Genomic DNA, 17,915 nt, shown 5'->3' on the forward strand with positions numbered 1-17,915 from the left:
ACCCTGGCCCTCAGGTTGGGCTCATTCCTGATGCTGCTTCTCTGATTGATGCCTGCCCTCCTCACCCAGGTGTACCTGGGCTCCGTGCTTGCCCTGGTCGTCATTCTAACCGGGGTCTTTGCTTATTACCAAGAGGCGAAGAGCACCAACATCATGTCCAGTTTCCGCAAGATGATCCCGCAGGCAAGTGTGACAGCCTCCCTGGTGTCTCCAGGCTTGAGACAAGCAAGCATCAGATGGGGGGAGCGGGAGGGCATGGCTTGGCGGCCTAGGACCCCTCCCTGCTGTCTGCGGAGTCTTGGGCAACTGGCCTAATCTCTCTGGAGCCCCCGTTCCCTCCTGGGTGTGGTCAGTGAGGCAAGGTGGAGGAAGATGCTCAGTCAAGAGCAGAATGGGACAGAAAAACGAGCCACTGCCTGGCATCTCCTGTGGCTGCTCCTCAGCTCGGTGAACCATTCAGACAGAAGTTATTCATGAGCCAAGGGAGCCAACCTGTCATTCTTTAAACCATCAGTCTTTTCACTCCCATTTCTGAGCCTCACTGCATGTTGCCCCCGAATGCTGCCAGTGTGGGAGGCCTCAGATCCCTCCTCCTCCAGCAACCTGGGAGGGGTCCTCTGGGGACACCACTGTCAGCAAACAGAACCACACCCTCACTGGGCTGCAGAGCTTCTGAGAGGCATGATCTCTGGGTGGAATCTCTTGTGTTAGGAAGCAGAGACCCATCTCTCACTCCATTAAAGGCTATATGACCTGAGTGAGATCATTGATCCCTTTAGCTCAACCTCAGGACTCTTCCTGGACTTCCCAGCAGGATGATTCATCCTAATGGTCCCCCTGTCTGTCAGGCCCAGAACTGACAGTGGCTTTGCTATACCTCCCATGGCAGCATTTTCTGGATCGAAGGCTATCTCCGTGAGCTCCAACTCAAGAAAAATAGTTCTTAGGGTCTTTAGGACCTGAGTAGAAGCCTTGGCTTCATTGTCTGCTATTCTGACAGCTATGCACTCCTGTGCCTTCCTTCCTGAGCCTGTGGGGGACAAGGAGCACGCAGGAGGGCCAGCATCATTCCCGGATGGGATCTGAAGCCTGGGTCATGATTTTCTTCTGCAGCAAGCACTTGTCATTCGAGACTCAGAGAAGAAGACAATTCCTGCTGACCAGTTGGTGGTGGGGGACATAGTGGAGATTAAAGGTGGAGACCGGGTCCCTGCGGATGTCAGAATTCTGTCCACTCAGGGGTGTAAGGTCAGTGTCATGGGTGCCCTGAGGGTCACACTCGTGGTGCTATGGTCTTTCCAGGTCTCAGTGTAACCAAAGAAGGGAACACGTTGCCTGACCTTGAACTCTTTTCAAAACTCCTAGGTGGACAACTCATCTGTCACCGGGGAGTCAGAGCCCCAGGCCCGCTCCTGTGAGTTCACACATGAAAGTCCCCTGGAGACCAAGAACATTGCCTTCTTCTCCACAACCTGTCTGGAAGGTAGGTCTGGTAGCTTGCAGGACTGCAGGTTCCTCTCATAGCCTTTCTCCTTTGTCAAGCTTTATGTTTCTCTCTCTCTACCATCTCTTGCCGCTAAACTTTTCCAAGAGAAAATGTGTAATTGAGGAGTCTAGAGAGCTGGTGTTTGGCCTTTGTAGTGTCATGTGCTGATTGGCCATGTGAGCCACCAAAGAGAGGAGCATGCGAGGCCATGGTCCCTCCTCGCTGAGGACTCCTGGAATAAAATGTCTGCTCCACCTGTAGGCACAGCGACTGGCATGGTCATCAACACGGGTGACCGCACCATCATTGGGCAGATCGCCTCACTGGCTTCAGGAGTCAAGGACTTGAAGACGCCCATTGCCATCGAGATCGAGCACTTTGTTCATATCGTGGCAGGAGTGGCAGTCTCCATCGGCGTCATTTTCTTCATCATCGCAGTGTCCATGAAGTATTATGTCCTGGACTCCATCATCTTCCTCATTGGCATCATTGTGGCCAATGTGCCTGAGGGTCTCCTGGCCACTGTCACTGTGAGTCTGTGCTGCTAGTGGCCGTACCCTGACCCTGCTAGTGTGCCATCCTGCTCTGCCGCGGCTGAGTCTGCTGCATCAGGGCCAGTCATAGGATGTTCTGTCTCTTAGAGGGACAAAGAGAACTGTCATCTGTTAGTATCTGAATGAATTGTCCTTGAAAACTTGTGTTTTCATTTTCAGAGATCTATCTGCAAATCCCATATGATACTTTGCCCCTTAAGATCTAGATAAAACAATCTTGAACCACCACTTAGAAATTTTCTAGAAGCCTGACACCTTCCCTGCATTTCCACAGTTTTTAAAAGAAAAAAAAAATACTTTGGCAGTTTCTACAGCTGAGGGATGTAGGTACACTTTCACATCCCTTCACCCTCTCAGAGGCAGTCTGAGACACAAACTCCCTGTCTGATCCTGCAGAGCAGTTCAGCACTTTCCGCTCTGCCCCTGGTCTAACTTTGGTTCTCCCTGTGTCAGGACCTAACTCATCCTAAAACAAGGCCCCCAGGTGGGGAGGATTCATACCTCTGCTCCTGGCACCGTCCTAAGCAAAGACAGACAGAAGTGTTATTGCCTGTCTCCTCTGACTCCAGCAGATAGTAATTTGACCAAGCTGGAGCCTAAAGAACCCTTTTGAGATCTGGGGGCTTCAGAGAGATCCAAGAATCTTTATTAACATTTGGAGATCCTAAAGTGAAACAAGTGTTTCTTGATTCCCCAAAGCAACAGGTAAGCCATTTGGGGCAAGCTCTTTGGCACATAGTGGCTGAAGTCTGTCTTATAACGCTCTTGCTTGTGATCCACGGGCGCTCAGCAGCCAAGCCCCCTTTGTATTGACTTGACACTTGCCAGGCTTTGCTACCTGTGGATCCCTTAGGATCATTTTCCTCAAGGAGTAAAGGGACATGAGAGAGAGAGCACATGCAAGCTTTATATGCCTTCTCAGCCACTGGGTCTGGTGCAGTTTTACTGCATCTGTAACTATACCTGAAACTAGTCCAACTGTAACTGTTCCTACATTATTGAACCCAAGTTCAGCATGGTGGTTTTTCTCAAAGCTTCTCTCTCTCTCTCCTCTGTCTAGGTGACTCTGTCACTGACAGCAAAACGAATGGCCAAGAAGAACTGCCTTGTGAAGAACCTGGAGGCAGTGGAGACTCTTGGCTCCACCTCCATCATCTGCTCAGACAAGACCGGGACCCTGACCCAGAACAGGATGACAGTGGCCCATCTGTGGTTCGACCACCAGATCTTCGTGGCAGACACTAGTGAAAACCAATCGAGTAAGCCTTGGGGTGCATCCAGCCTGGCCCTGCATGGTGGGCTCAGCACAGCTGGTCTGTGGCCATGGGTGAACAATACTGCTCACTGGCACAAGCCTGGCACCTTCGGCATCCATGGTTCTTCTTTCCAGATCAAGTCTTTGACCAAAGCTCTGCGACCTGGGCCTCCCTGTCAAGGATCATAACGCTGTGTAACCGCGCTGAGTTCAGACCTGGACAGGAGAGCGTCCCTATCATGAAGGTGAAACCCCACAAACAGTCTCAGCCGCAGGCACTTTGCAGAGTGAAGTCACCTTCTCTGTTCTGATCTGGTGCTTTATTTAATCTCTGCAACTAAGTAGCATTTGTTCTGTGAGAGCGAATCTAACCACAAGACCTGTAGAAACCCTTTTCACTGTCACTAACTTTAAGAAATCTAAAAGTTCTCAAAATATTCATTTAGGTCTTCTGAAAAGTCTCTTTCTTGAAAATGATTGTGCCTTTAAGTTACTGCCCTAAATTCTTTACCAGCTAAGAAGATACAATCAAAGTTCCAGGGAACACCCCCTGCCCCTCTCCAAGATCAAGTTCATTGCTTTTTTCCCATGAAAACTCCCACTCTCAGGGCTCTAACTTGTCTGAACTCCCCTATCGCCAGCAGGTGGTGCCCTGCAGTTAACAGTTGTAAGCGTTAGTCATGTCTGAATCTTTTGCGACCCCCTGGACTGTAGCCCACCAGGCTCCTCTGTCCATGGGATTCTCCAAGCAAGAATAATGGAGCGGGTTGCAATGCAGGAGACCCAGGTTTGATCCCTGGGTTGGGAAAATCCCCTGGAGAAGGAAATGACAACCCACTCCAGTAGTCTTGCCCAGGGGATTTTCCCGACCTAGGGATCAAACCTGGGTCTCCTGCATTGCAACCCGCTCCAGTATTTTTGCCTGGAGAATCCCATGGACAGAGGAGCCTGGCAGGCTACAGTCCCGAGTCAGACACAGTTAACACTAACAGTAGTAAATCTGTCTCTTATGGGATAACTGTTCTCTCCCTCTGGTACTTGGTAAGCTTAGGTTGCACATTGGTTGGTTGAAAATAACCACAGAAGAACCTGATTATGTGCTGCAACTACTTATATCTTTTGATTCACAGAAAATTGTGGTTGGAGATGCCTCAGAAACTGCTCTTTTGAAGTTCTCAGAGGTCATGCTGGGTAACGTGATGGATATTAGAAAAAGAAACCGCAAAGTAGCTGAAATCCCTTTTAACTCAACCAACAAATTTCAGGTGACTTTCCCCTCACAATTGAATCTTTTGGTTTTTAATTATAGTTGGCTGTGCTGGGTCTCTGTTGCAGTGTGCAGGCTTCTCCTTACAGTGACTTCTCTTGTTGTGGAGCACAGGCTCTAGGGCTCATGGGCTTTAGTAGCCACTGAATCCTTATCATCACTAGAGCAGCATTTCCACTTGTAGGTATCCTTTAGTCAGTATGTGTTTTGAATGACACTTGACTTTAAAAACAGTCCTCAGAGATGCAGAGCCTGAACATCTGGTAAACACAGAACAAGTAGAGGAGAGAAAAGATAAAGGTTTCTATGGGGCCTGCCATTCCCACACGTGGCCTTTCTGTATAACATGCACACAAACGCACCACTGCCCGCCCTGGTGACTTGGGCACAGGGAGAGCCAGCAGCCACACCCCCCAACATGACAGGCTGAGTGAGGGGGGCAGTCAGGAGAAGCCAGGCATTCTCCAAGCTTGGTCTCATGTAATCTTCACCATAAGCCTTGAAGGTAGGACCAGGTGAAGTCCCAACTGCAGGCAAGGAAATGGGCCTTAGAAAGTGTTGAGGTGGCCAGAGCCACCTGAGCATCTAAGTCTTCACATGTCCGTCTGATGCCTGAGTCTATGCTTTTTCTACCACAACACAAAGGCCAGGTGGTCAGCTCAGGCCATTTGGGTGAACCTTGCCCTTTGTGAGGACCAGTGAGGACCGAAAGCATTGCTTTCCATGTCTGCCCTGCCGGCAGTGCACAGGAGTCTCCACCCCTTGTTGCTCAGGGGGAGATTGGCCACCCTTGCCTGGTTGTCTCCCCTCCCACTAGGGTAGCCAGCAGGCAGCCATGTCCACCCTCCTCAGGTCAGGCAGGGAACAAAGTGCTGCTACAGGTGGAGTTCCCCGAAGACTCCAAAGCAAGAGTGGGGTGTTGTGACTTGGTCTTTTGTTGTTGTTGTTTAGTCTCTCAGTTGTGTCCGACTCTTTGGACCATACCCACCAGGCTCCTCTCTCCATGGGATTTCACAGGCAAGAATACTGGATGGGGTTGCCATTTCCTTCTCTAGGACTTAGTCTTTGCATAACATTAAATTATGTAAGTAGGATGACCACGTTTGTGTGCAAGTTTCTAGTGATTACGCACACATTGTGTTTGGAAGGAATTTAGAACTGGAAAATTACTGTGGAGCAAACGTCTTTGTGGATAATTAACCAGTAAAGAGTCATGGTTAGCAAAGCAGACAACTAACAAAATGTATGATGTAAGATGTAGAGGAACTCAGATCTCTGTTCAAAACATAAGTGAAAACAGAATGACTAGCAATCCTAAAATAACAGTAGTAATCATGGCTATCAACTGCTGATTTCCACACCCCTCACAATTCTACTAGGTAGTCAAGAATGAGGAAACAGAGGACACAGCCAGCAAGGGCCAGAGCCAGGACTTGGGCAGACCCCAGGGGTGTGCTCAGCCTAGGCGGGTGGCCATCTAACCACAGACAAGACTCGAATCCTGCTGGGGCTCCGTCTTCTTTGGGGAGAGGAAGAACAGGTTCTGTGAGGCCTCCTGTACAGATCTTTAATGGAGAAAGTGGGCTCCCTGGAGTTGCTAGAAAGGAGTGGGTCCCACAGAAGAGTCCAAGGAGCTCTGAGGTGCTTTAGAGTCACCTTATATTCACACGCCTGCGCAGCACTCGGCACTGAGCAGGGTGGTTTAGGAGGAGGCCTTGGAAGGTCTCTGGGGCATCATTCAACTCGAAGAAACAAAACAGCTCTGGCACGTGAGCTCTTTGAGTTGTGGCCTGAGGGATCTAGTTCCCTGACCAGGGATGGAACCCAGGCCCCCTGCATTGACAGCTCGAAGTATTAGCCACCAGACTGCCAGGAAGTCCTTCAGTCTCTGCATATTACTTGGGCATGAAGTAGAAAGGACAGAACATGCCTGCAGAGAACACTCTTCCTTTACATATCACAGAGAGTAGAAACAGAAACCACAGAGAAAGCGATGTTTTGCTCATGAAAAGCTCTGTCCAGTTTAGGCCCTTCGTAGTAAAGACAGTTCTTGCCTGGAGAATCCCAGGGACAGAGGAGCCTGGTGGGCTGCCGTCTATGGGGTCGCACAGAGTTGGACACGACTGAAGCGACTTAGCAGCAGCAGCAGCAGCAGTGAAGACGGTGTCCTTACCCGCGATGCCGCACTGAGCATGCGTGATCCCTCCCCCGCAGCTCTCCATCCACGAGACCGAGGACCCAGATGACAAGCGCTTCCTCGTGGTGATGAAAGGGGCCCCCGAGCGGGTCTTGGAGAAGTGCAGCACCATCATGGTCAACGGGCAGGAGCAGCCTCTGGACAGGAGCACTGCCGAGGCCTTCCACACGGCCTACATGGAGCTGGGCGGCATAGGGGAGCGCGTGCTGGGTGAGAGAGCGGGATCCCACTGGCAGGCAAAACGAAGCAGGCTTGGGGTATAGCGGGGTAGCCCTGGCGTCCACTCATATCCTAAAGGAGAATGTGGTCAGCATGCAGGGGATACTGTGTGATGGCGTAGGAGGGTGGGGGCCCTTGCAGATCAGAAGTCTGGGAAGATTTTATGGGAGGAGTTACATTACAGTCTGGACCTTGAGTGATAGATGTGAAGGGTTGTGGGAGGAATGTACTCACATAGAGGGAACAGCATGAGACAAACATGGGAATGGATGGAGGGGACCCTCTGGGCACAGCTCCCCATTCTTCATCTCTTTATGTCTCTGTCTCTACCCCCACACCACTTGTAAACTGCAACCTCCTCAGAAGTACAGGCTGTCCACTCCTGGGCTTTCTGTCTCCAGAGCATACCTAACGGGCACAGAGTAAATGATTTGGGGATGAAACATGTCTTTCCTAAAACAACATGTTATGTAACTGAAGGAACTGAACAATTATGGTAAACTCTAAAGTCTGTTAGTCACTCCAGTCATGTCCAACTCTTTGCAACCCCGTGGGCTGTAGCCTGCCGGGCTCCTCTGTCCATGGGATTCTCCAGGCAAGAATACTGGAGTGGGTGGCCATTCCCTCCTCCAGGGGATCTTCCCAACTCAGGAATTGAACCCAGGTCTCCCATATTGCAGGCAGATTCTTTAGCATCTGAGCCGCCAGATTTACTGACATCAATTCTCTTAAACTGGTAAAACACAAAGGACTGAAACTGTATGAAAATGTTCCCTCTTTTTTTCATCATTTTTTTATCCTAGTTTCACCAGCTCCTAAATTCATACCCATTTCAGGTTTCTGTCACCTCTACCTACCGACAGACGAGTTTCCAGAAACGTATTCATTTGATGTAGATGCAATGAACTTCCCTACATCCAACTTCTGCTTTGTGGGCCTCTTGTCAATGATTGACCCGCCTCGGTCCACGGTACCTGATGCTGTCACCAAGTGCCGGAGCGCAGGGATCAAGGTGGGACTTGCACATCCCTGACTTCACACATCTTCCACGGATGCTGAGTTCCTTTCTAGGAATGTCTGTCATAGGAGAGTCAGTATTTAGGTCTCTTCCCCTAAATGTCATAATTCCCCTTTTTTTAAGTCTCTACTTTCACTGTACTAAGATTTCAGTAACTGTCCCATAAAAGCATAGTCATTGTGTCTGTGTGGAATAAACCACAAGTGCAATTGCAGTGAGCATAAAGCCATGAAGTAACCACATCACCCTAGACCACGACAGACAATAAAAGGTTTTGTTACTTAATCTTGAGGTTCAGCTCCCATATTCCATTTCCCTCATGATAAGCCAAAATTTGAATTCCATTATTGTGTTAATTCCAAGGCTGTGGAGCATCATGAAGATGCTGAAGGAGCTATCCGTCAGCCCACTCACAGAGTTACGCCAAAGGGAAGGACTTCCTCTAGGTCCGAGGAGGAAATGTAAGGTTTAGAAACAAGGGTAGATCCAGTGGGATCCATGTGTCCTTCTGAGACAGGTGATTCTCTGACCTAAAGATCAAGGACTGCAAGCCACAGTGGCCCCTTGCCATGGTGGAGTGGGCAAAACCAAGTCATCCCTGCTCGCCTGAGCAGCAGAGTCCCTCACCACCCACATGCCTGTCTCCTTGTCTGTGTTCTAGGTTATCATGGTTACAGGCGATCATCCAATCACAGCCAAAGCTATTGCCAAGAGTGTCGGTATCATTTCCGCCAACAGTGAGACGGTGGAAGACATTGCCAAACGCCTCAACCTTCCTGTGGAGCAAGTTAACAAGCAGTGAGTTCAGAACCCACACAGCAGAACTCAGGCCTTTACCACAGGCCCTACTGCCTCTAAAGAGTTGTCTGGAGAAGACCCCTTTTTGCCAAACGTGATCTACTGGTTTACTCTATCATTTCTGGCTGGTTTACTCTGTAATTTCTACATCCAGTCATTACTCAAAATTTTATTGAGTACCTGATATGTGCCAGCCACTGTATTGAGACCATGAAAATGACCTATATTTCAGCCCAGTGAAGTAGATCTGAAAACTTCAGTGATGAATTTAGAGTGAGGAAACTGAAGCAGAAACTTTATAGGAAATTACCTGTCATTGGTGCAGTTTATAATCAGGAACATTGAGAACCCTTTGTGCTCTCTGAGCCCCTAGTCTGCATCTTGACTATTTATTCCGTGTTTAATATTTAGGCTTCATAATGTGTTGCTATGGAAACATAGTTCTCTTTGCTTTTTATTTGGTTGTAAATAGAATGGAGGGCTTCTCTGGTGTCTACTGGTAAAGAACCCACCTGTCATTGTAGCAGACACAGGAAACATGGGTTCCATTCCTGAGTCTGGAAGATCCCCTGGAAGAGGAAATGGCAACCCACTCCAGTATTCTTGCCTGAAGAATTCCATGTACAGAGGAGCCTGGCAGGCTGCAGTCTGTGGGATCACAAAAGAGTTGGACACAGCTTAGCAACTAAATAGTAATAAACAACAACAAACTCAGTGAAATAAGCACAGGCACAGAGGTGCTGGCAGTGGGAACCTGACTGTTGATCATTTAAATCAAAGTCTCCAAAGTCTTAGTTGGAAAATAAATGTCATTGCTTTATTATACTTTGATGCATGTGGGCGAAAAAGACCCAAGAACATATCCTAGTTTACCCAAACAGTTATACCTGTTAGGAACACAGAGCTGACAGGTGATAAGTGACTGCCAGGGCAACAAATTACCAGTTAGGACACCAAGCAGGTAAACAGCCTCTGGGCACACATTTGTGTCTGGAGCCTAAGGTGGCCCAGTGCTCCTTTGTGTAGATAACATCGGTGATAATGTCCGTCTGTGAAAGGACGTTATACTTGTTTTGTCTTTTGAAATAGTAGGATTTTACTTTTTCCTACAAGTCACCACACAGGAGAGAGGGTTGGTTACTTTGTGAATGTTTTCAATTGTCCACTTTATCAACTGCAGCTTCATGATCAGGGAAGAACTTTTCATAGCTAGGGGAGGAAGGGAAACAAGGCTTTCCTTCTTGCTTCTTCCTCCCCCTCTTTTTTTTTTTTTACCAGAATATAGGAAAACCTATAGTTTGAGTCAAGTGCTAGAATTTCAATATTTAGCACCAATAGAAAAAAAAGAGAAGCAGACCTAAAAAGAGCTCAAAACTTTAAAAAGGTAAACAAAAAGGCATGCAGTGTTTTGTGCTTAAAAACATTTAAGCTGAGATTTGAAGGCTGAAATGTTCGCCAAGGGAAGGGAAGACTAGAGGCCCCCACCCCTGGCAAAGGTGGTGGGATCTGTGAGGGCTTGCACAGAGTCAGGGGTTCAGAACTGAGAGCCGGGGACTTGGAACTGAGAGCGTGGGTGCTGTGGGGGAGTCAGAGGGGCCGTATGGTACAGGCTGCCCCTAGCCCTGCAGACCAAGTGGGGATCTGGGCTCTGCTGGATGTTCCTTTGGACAGTGCTCCAGGGGACAGTATGGTCAGGTCTGCAGTCTCAGTAGTTCCTAGAACCTCACTTTTATAAGCAGCAAATAAAAGCTTTCCTCAGGAAGACCTCAGTTAACTTTTCTCCCTACATAGCTGGTTGCATAGTAGACACCGTGAGTCTGAAATAAACAAAGAGCTGTCACCCATATGTTCAGGCAAAAGCTGGATTCTTGGATTCAGAATGTACAAATAGGCAGTTTTTTACCTCCTTTTCTTTTGAGTAAAGCTTTGCCCTGGGAAGTGCCACCTCTCACCCATGCCTGTAAGAAATGGCTACTTGACTTGTTCCTACTGTCATGTGACACAAGGCAATGCCTGTCAGCCTTAGTTCACTGTCTTGAAAAGAGACCCACACACCCCATCATCCCACCAGATGATTCAGATGAGTCAGGACTTGGGGTTCCAGGTAAAACCAAAGAGGTTCACCCCACCTCCTGCCCAGAATAGCATTTTAACCTCAGCTTCCACCTAGGCCCTCACCCAGTTCCTCCTGCCCATCTAGGGATGCTAAGGCCGCTGTGGTGACCGGCATGGAGCTGAAGGACATGAGCCCGGAACAGCTAGATGAGCTCTTAGCCAACCACTCGGAGATCGTCTTTGCCCGGACGTCCCCCCAGCAGAAGCTGATCATCGTGGAGGGCTGTCAGAGGCAGGTGGGTGAATGCAGCACCTGGGGAACCTTCTAGGTCTGTCATCATTCTGTGGGGAGAAGCAGCACTGAGCCTTAGCCCCCCTCTAGGGCTCTGGTGAGGTCACCACCCCACATCTCCACCTATCAGGGCTGACCCTGTCCACCCAGGGACCCTCCTGCTTGCTCCCCAGGGGCCTACCTTTACAATTTGGATTCATATGGTTTTGGTCATTCAAACACATCTTATTTGGAGCTTGTTCTTACTTCTGGGATTTCCCATCTTAAACTTTTTCCTCCAACCCAAAACGGGCCTTTGTTTTGATGCAGCAGACCTCCAGGCTGCTCACTAACCTCCTCTACCCGTCTCCCACAACCTTCTGCCATCCCTGCAGGATGCTGTGGTCGCTGTGACTGGGGATGGAGTTAATGACTCCCCAGCTCTGAAGAAGGCAGACATTGGGATCGCCATGGGGATAGCAGGTTCTGATGCAGCCAAAAATGCAGCCGACATGGTCTTGCTAGATGACAACTTCGCGTCCATCGTCACAGGGGTGGAGGAAGGTGAGTAGGGTCTTGAGTGGTCTTAGCAAGGGCTGGGGCCACCCATGAAATGAGGCGCAAGTCCTATAGGGAGAAATGTCTTCTGCTTAGGTCGCCTGATCTTTGACAACCTAAAGAAGACGATCGCATACACGCTGACCAAGAACATCGCCGAGCTGTGCCCCTTTCTCATCTACATCATTGCTGGGCTTCCCCTGCCCATTGGCACCATTACTATCTTGTTCATCGACTTAGGCACAGACATAGTAAGTAGCCAGAAAGGGAACAGGGTCTGATGACTTCCCCAGGTGAGGGAAACCTCAGTGTCATTACCTTCAAAGGCAGGAGATGGATTAATCAGTGCTTCTCAGACCTCAACGTGATGGTTTCTGACAAGCTCTTAAGTGATGCTGAGTCTGCTGGTCCACCAACCACGCTTCAAAGCACAGGACCAGAGAGATCTATCAAGTGTTTGAAAATTAAAACCACTTCACTTCATAAAAGAACTTTTCAACACATGAGTTCTTCACCTTTGCAAAAAAACAGGCCATAGGTCAGTTCCAGCTCATGTGCGTCCCCCTTTTTTTTTTTTGAAGAGCTGTCACCAAAATAGTCCCTGTACTGCTTGGGGCCCAGTGGCTGAAGTGATAACCCACAGCTGCCCCTTGTTAAGTAAAAGAATCTGTGACCTGGATGCCCCCACCAAACACAGTAAGAAGCCGCCATTAATAACACTGTGAAGCCTCACACAGACCTACAGTAATATCACCTAAAACCTCCCCTGTGCTAGAACGAATCCCCTTAGGAAGCTTTGTGACAATCACTCCCATGGCTCTAGCTTACAGAGGCTTTGGGGAGCAAGCAAAACTCACAGCTCTGCAGGTCATTGCCTACCCCTCATTTCACACGACACCTGGGCAGCCTCCACGGTCCAGGGATATTAGGGCATCTCTACCTTAGAGGGGAGCTGAAGCCCCAGAGCGTGCAGCAAGCTTGCTCTTCTTATCTCCACTGCCATGGTTCTTCCAAGTATCACTAGGGAACTTGTTAGAAATTTGGGCTCTCTGCCCTCCAGGGGGAGGACCTGGGAGAGAACCACTGGTCAGTGGTGGGAAGGTAAAGTGCTTTATAACTAGATCATTTAGAGATGGCAGCACAGGGTGATGGTCAGGCGATCAGACACAGGTGGATTGTCTTCTCTGCAGACAGCACACCCTGTTGTCTGCACCCTGGATGGACCAGTTCCGTAATGCCACCAGCACCACTGCCACCACCACCACCACCACCACCCCCCCACACATCAGGGCCCTGGCTGTGCTGCCACTCTTTCCTTCCATCTAGCATTTCAGGGTCGGGCCTCATGCTGCTCTCCCCCTCTAGATTCCCTCCATCGCCCTGGCTTACGAGAAAGCTGAAAGCGACATTATGAATAGGAAGCCTCGCCACAAGAAGAAGGACAGGCTGGTGAATGCGCCACTCGCCCTGTACTCCTACCTGCATATCGGTGCGAGGAGGGGCTGCCCAGAGACCCACCTTCCCCTGTGGGGCGGGGTGGGCTGCTGGGGGAGCCCAGAGGAGAGTGAGGCAGAGCACTTCTGGGGTCAGTACAGAACCTCTCCTGTTCTTCTAGGCCTCATGCAGGCCCTGGGGGCCTTTGTTACGTATTTCACCGTGTATGCGCAGCAGGGCTTTCTACCCAGCGCTATCCTTCACCTGCGGGTGGAGTGGGAGAACGACAATGTGAATGACCTGGAAGACAGCTACGGACAGGAATGGGTAAGGGCCAGGTTGCTGGCGGCATCCTCCCTGGATGGCTGTAAGGAGACAGGGGAAGTGATAGTTTTCCTTGAGGGCCCTGTGGTCACAGTGGCTTGCCTCTGCCGGGCTCGGCTCATCTCTCAAGTTGGAGGTCTAGAGCTCACCTGTTTACATTAGCTTGCATCCCAGGTGGCTCAGATGGTAAAGACTCTGCTTGCAATGCAGGAGACCTGGGTTTAAATCCTCGGTTTCAGAAAATCCCCTAGAAAAGGGAACGGCAACCCATCCAGTATTCTTGCCTGGTAAACCCCATGGGCAGAGGAGCCTGGTGGGCTACAGTCCGTGGCGTCTCAAAGAGTCTGACACGATTCAACGATTAGCACACTTCAGGTGTGGAGGAGGAGCAGCTAGCAGTGCCACAGCTGGGCCAAATCCATTAAAATCCATAAATCTAATCCATAGATTTCTTTCCAAACACAGAAAGTAACCCTCTCTCAATCATGGGGAGGGGAAAGAGAGTCAAGGCTCGTAGACAGGCACCAACACCTCCCTGAGGTGTCCATCTGGGGCGTCATGGTCTTCTCTTCTCTGGCCATTGACAGACAAGGTTCCAGAGGAAATACCTAGAATGGACGGGCTACACAGCATTCTTTGTCAGCATCATGATTCAGCAAATAGCAGATTTGATCATCAGGAAAACCCGGAGGAATTCCATCTTCCAGCAAGGTCTCTTCAGGTACTGGTGCAACTGTCCTGGGGGTTCAGCCTGGGCCTTTGCTGCCCAGATGACTGCATGTGGGCATGTGAGCCTGGGGCTGGGAGTTCAGAATTTGCTTGCTTTTGTGTCTTACAGAAATAAAGTTATCTGGGTGGGGATTGCCTCACAGATTATCATCGCATTAATCCTCTCCTATGGCCTTGGAACCATCCAGGCCCTGAATTTCACGATGCTCCGGTGAGGTTCCCTGCAACAACGGGGAGGAACCGGCCCCAATCTGGTTGTCACAGCCTAACAAGTCTTTCCCCTCAAGTCTTTCCAAAGAGAGAAAGTGAAACTGTTCTTTTTTTCTTTCTTTTAATCAGTATGAGGCTTTGACCTGCTAGTTTTTTCAGAAGAGGAGGTGGGTTTTCCATCCCTCACCATCCCATCTCTACCTTCATCCAACAGATCCCTTCTCAGGCAGACACTGTTTCTAGTGGTCACAGTCCAGTTAAATAAGAAACCTTGGGGTTCTATGCTGTGTGACCCAGTGGGGTTGCTCTGTCCAGTCTAGAAAGGGGAATGAATGAGGCGCTCAGCCACTTAAGGGTGGGTGTGTGGGTCTCACGCCACCCACTCTCTCCCTCTAGGCCTCAGTACTGGTTTGTGGCTGTGCCACATGCAGTTCTGATTTGGGTGTATGATGAGGTGCGGAAGTTTTTCATCAGACTCTTCCCTGGAAGTGAGTACTAATGTATGGGGACTTGGGGGCTCTTGATCTGCTCCAGCAGACCTTCCTCTGTTTCTCACTTACTGCTTTCTCCTTTAGGCTGGTGGGATAAGAACATGTATTATTAAGACACCTGCTTCCCAAGCCCCTCCAGCTGCACATGGCGATGTTCTTCACCTTCTGGCGCCAGCTGGGTGACTGCTGCCGTGGGGATGTCGTCGGAATGTGTTCGAGAAAAGAAAGAACTGTAGGAAAGACACTCACTAATATTTTGTAATTTAAAACAGATTTCAGTGTTTATATGTGATTTTAATTTATATATCAATGTCCTTATTTAAAAATACATGAATTTCAAGGTAATGGTGTAGGGAAGAATGGTGTGTTTAAATGTCTGTAGAGCTCATTCATGTTAAACAATGTCAGGTAATCCAGACATCTGCTGGATTAAGGGTCTCCCTGACTCTTAAGCTCTAGATAGCACTGCTCACACCTCCATTCCACACTCTATTAAAAGTCCAGCGCCCTCCCTTCCTGTGAATTCCCAGAGAATTTATTATTTCACAGTCATGTTGCTCAGAAAAGGCTAGTTCAGCTAGAGGTTTGCAAAAGGATGAGGTGATGGCAGGTTTACATCACAGCAACTTGGAAGACATCAGTTTGACCCTGAGACATCCTTAAGAGTCCTCAACCCGCCTCTCAGCTCCTCACAGTCCTTCGTTGCCCTCCCTCCTCCACGGTACCCTCCACCCACCACCAGTTCCAGAACGGAGCTCTAGGTGCTCCCGTAACCCAAGGGGGTTTTCATTTACCAGGATTGAACCTCAGTGGAGGAACCTTGTGGTTTAACACATATTTATTTTCTTTATTAGACAGTTCATAGCACTCTGCAACACATTTTTTGTTTCATGCTGTAAGTTTCTTTATTCATGTGTAACATATGTGACTACACCCATATTAGTATCCCAGAGAGGCCTCATTTTTAAGTAAAAGATCTTTTATAAAACCAGGCCTGAGAGTGGTGTTCTAATTAATTTGAGTTTGTCTAAAATGCAGAGCAGGGCTTCCCTGGTGGCTCAGATGGTAAAGAATCCACCTGCCAATGTAGGAGACATGGGTTTGATCCCTGGGTTGTGAAGATCCCCTGGAGAAGGAAATGACAGCCCACTCTAGTATTCTTGCCTGGAGAATCCCACAGACAGAGGAGCCTGGTGGGCTACAGTGCATGGGTCACAAAGAGTCAGATACGACTTAAGAGACTAAACAATAATAGAAACAAAATGCATAGCATAGGACAGAAAAAAAAAATGAGATGTAATTTCAACTTTTTTTTTTTTTTTTACTTCTTTGGTCCTTTAATTTTTCCAAGGAAAGTCTGAACTCTTCCCTCACAACATCCCTGCTCTGCCCCCTCTCTGATATGTGCACACATTTAAGTCAGAATTTCTTCGGAGAGTCCAGCAGCAGAGCGAGAGAGGAAGCCATTTTCATAGGCCTTCCATCATCACCTGATACCCAGCACACACTCATTTAACAGGAATGACACTTGGTAAACTTTTTGTACTCAGTGGGCTGCCCCATCGCCTCTCCTCCATCGTTCACACAAACAAGGATGTCCTGCTGCTGATGGTGCTGAGTTGTGTCTCTAGATCAAGCAAAGGGAGTCTTGGAGCCACAATTCACTGCTATATTCTCAGAGCTGTCATTGTAACTTCATGTAAATAGATGATAATGTACTGTGTCATTGTGTGTGTGTATTTAAGTTAAAATAATGAGTCTAATCTTAAGGGTTTTGATCTCTGTGTTCAGCCACAATTATCACACGATTATCCCTGGACTACTCTGATGATGTCAGTGGTTCAGTGACCCGGAACCCTTTCCAGGCAGTGTTATGACAGCCTTCTCATTCCAGTCCTGACAGGGCAGTGATGGTCCCAAAACTTCAACTATGAACCATTTGTCCTCACTTTTCTTCCTGCCAGGCTGTCTGATGGCCCCCTGCTGTGATGGCTGGCAGCTTGTTGTCCTGCCAGAGCCAGTGAAGGACGCTGCAGATAGAGCACAAAGCCGCAAGAGGTTTATCGTGGGGTTGGATTAAGCTTGAGAGGAGTTCAGTTTGAAGTAGAAATCTCTTCACAGCAGGAACCCTGTCTGGAATAACTTTAGTATTGTACATACCTATCTTTGTAAAAAATTAACACTCGAATATTTGTGAAATGAGTAAATAAAAAATTTAAAGAATCACAGAAATGAGACTGGTGTATCAATAAACTCATTGTTTATTGAGTTGTAAACAGAAAAGAGGCAATAAAACCTCAGAGGGTTTTGCTTTGTGTTGTTGTTTTGGAGGGACGACTTCATTGACCCACCAGGGCCTGGATACTTTTTAGAGAAAGTAACAGTTAATTTAAATCTGATTGATATGGCAGAGTAACTCAGATGTAGAGATAAGGCTGGGTTTATAGAGTATTTTTTAAAACAATGTTCTGTCCTGACATTGTAATTCATTTTAGAAAATTTGGAATATCCAAGAGTAAAAATAAAATTAAAACCATCGAGAATCTAACTACCAAGTTCTATAACTAAACAAAAGAGTAGTTATTTCTTTCAGTTCAGTTGCTCAGTTGTGTCCAACTCCTTGCAACCCCATGGACTTCAGCACGCCAGGCTTCCCTTCCATCACAACTCCCAGAGCTTGCTCAAACTCATGTCCATCAAGTCTTTTTTCTAAACATATACTTATTTCTAGGCAGAATTGAAATATAAAGCTTTCCATTCTGCTCTTTTAGTTAACATTGAGGATGTGAGTCTAATGACTATACATTATTCCATACTGAGAGTGTTTTAACTATATCCCCTCTGTGCAATGGCTCATCTATTTCCTACTGGTAATCATTTTTGTTTTAAGGTTTTATCTTGTCACTAAATGTTATACAGCATCTCATTATTTATAATAGATTCATCAAAATGGATTGAGGCATTAAGAGCATTTTTAAGGCTCTTGATAAATTTATTTTCATATAAGCTATATCAATTGATATTCCTACCAGCAACAATAAAGTGAATG

The 17,915-nt window shown here is 48.0% G+C and overlaps 1 protein-coding gene across 1 annotated transcript in view; it reads left to right on the forward strand.

The window, feature by feature from the left end:
* The window catches only part of ATP12A (ATPase, H+/K+ transporting, nongastric, alpha polypeptide), a 20,540-nt gene extending 5,561 nt beyond the window's left edge, over positions 1 to 14,979 (forward strand). Inside the window, exons 5-23 of the mRNA XM_010832320.1 lie at positions 70 to 183; positions 1,114 to 1,248; positions 1,366 to 1,483; positions 1,748 to 2,016; positions 3,101 to 3,299; positions 3,431 to 3,540; positions 4,426 to 4,560; positions 6,777 to 6,969; positions 7,815 to 7,990; positions 8,658 to 8,794; positions 10,995 to 11,145; positions 11,516 to 11,684; positions 11,775 to 11,929; positions 13,044 to 13,167; positions 13,294 to 13,439; positions 14,024 to 14,157; positions 14,275 to 14,376; positions 14,772 to 14,863; positions 14,951 to 14,979. Coding sequence (XP_010830622.1) covers positions 70 to 183; positions 1,114 to 1,248; positions 1,366 to 1,483; positions 1,748 to 2,016; positions 3,101 to 3,299; positions 3,431 to 3,540; positions 4,426 to 4,560; positions 6,777 to 6,969; positions 7,815 to 7,990; positions 8,658 to 8,794; positions 10,995 to 11,145; positions 11,516 to 11,684; positions 11,775 to 11,929; positions 13,044 to 13,167; positions 13,294 to 13,439; positions 14,024 to 14,157; positions 14,275 to 14,376; positions 14,772 to 14,863; positions 14,951 to 14,979 — 2,688 coding nt within the window. The remainder of the gene's footprint in view (positions 1 to 69; positions 184 to 1,113; positions 1,249 to 1,365; positions 1,484 to 1,747; positions 2,017 to 3,100; positions 3,300 to 3,430; positions 3,541 to 4,425; positions 4,561 to 6,776; positions 6,970 to 7,814; positions 7,991 to 8,657; positions 8,795 to 10,994; positions 11,146 to 11,515; positions 11,685 to 11,774; positions 11,930 to 13,043; positions 13,168 to 13,293; positions 13,440 to 14,023; positions 14,158 to 14,274; positions 14,377 to 14,771; positions 14,864 to 14,950) is intronic.
* The last annotated feature ends 2,936 nt before the right edge of the window (positions 14,980 to 17,915 follow it).

The sequence above is a fragment of the Bison bison genome, unplaced genomic scaffold (genome assembly GCF_000754665.1).
Source record: "Bison bison bison isolate TAMUID 2011002044 unplaced genomic scaffold, Bison_UMD1.0 scf7180017860804, whole genome shotgun sequence".
NCBI classification, from domain to species: Eukaryota; Metazoa; Chordata; class Mammalia; order Artiodactyla; family Bovidae; genus Bison; species Bison bison.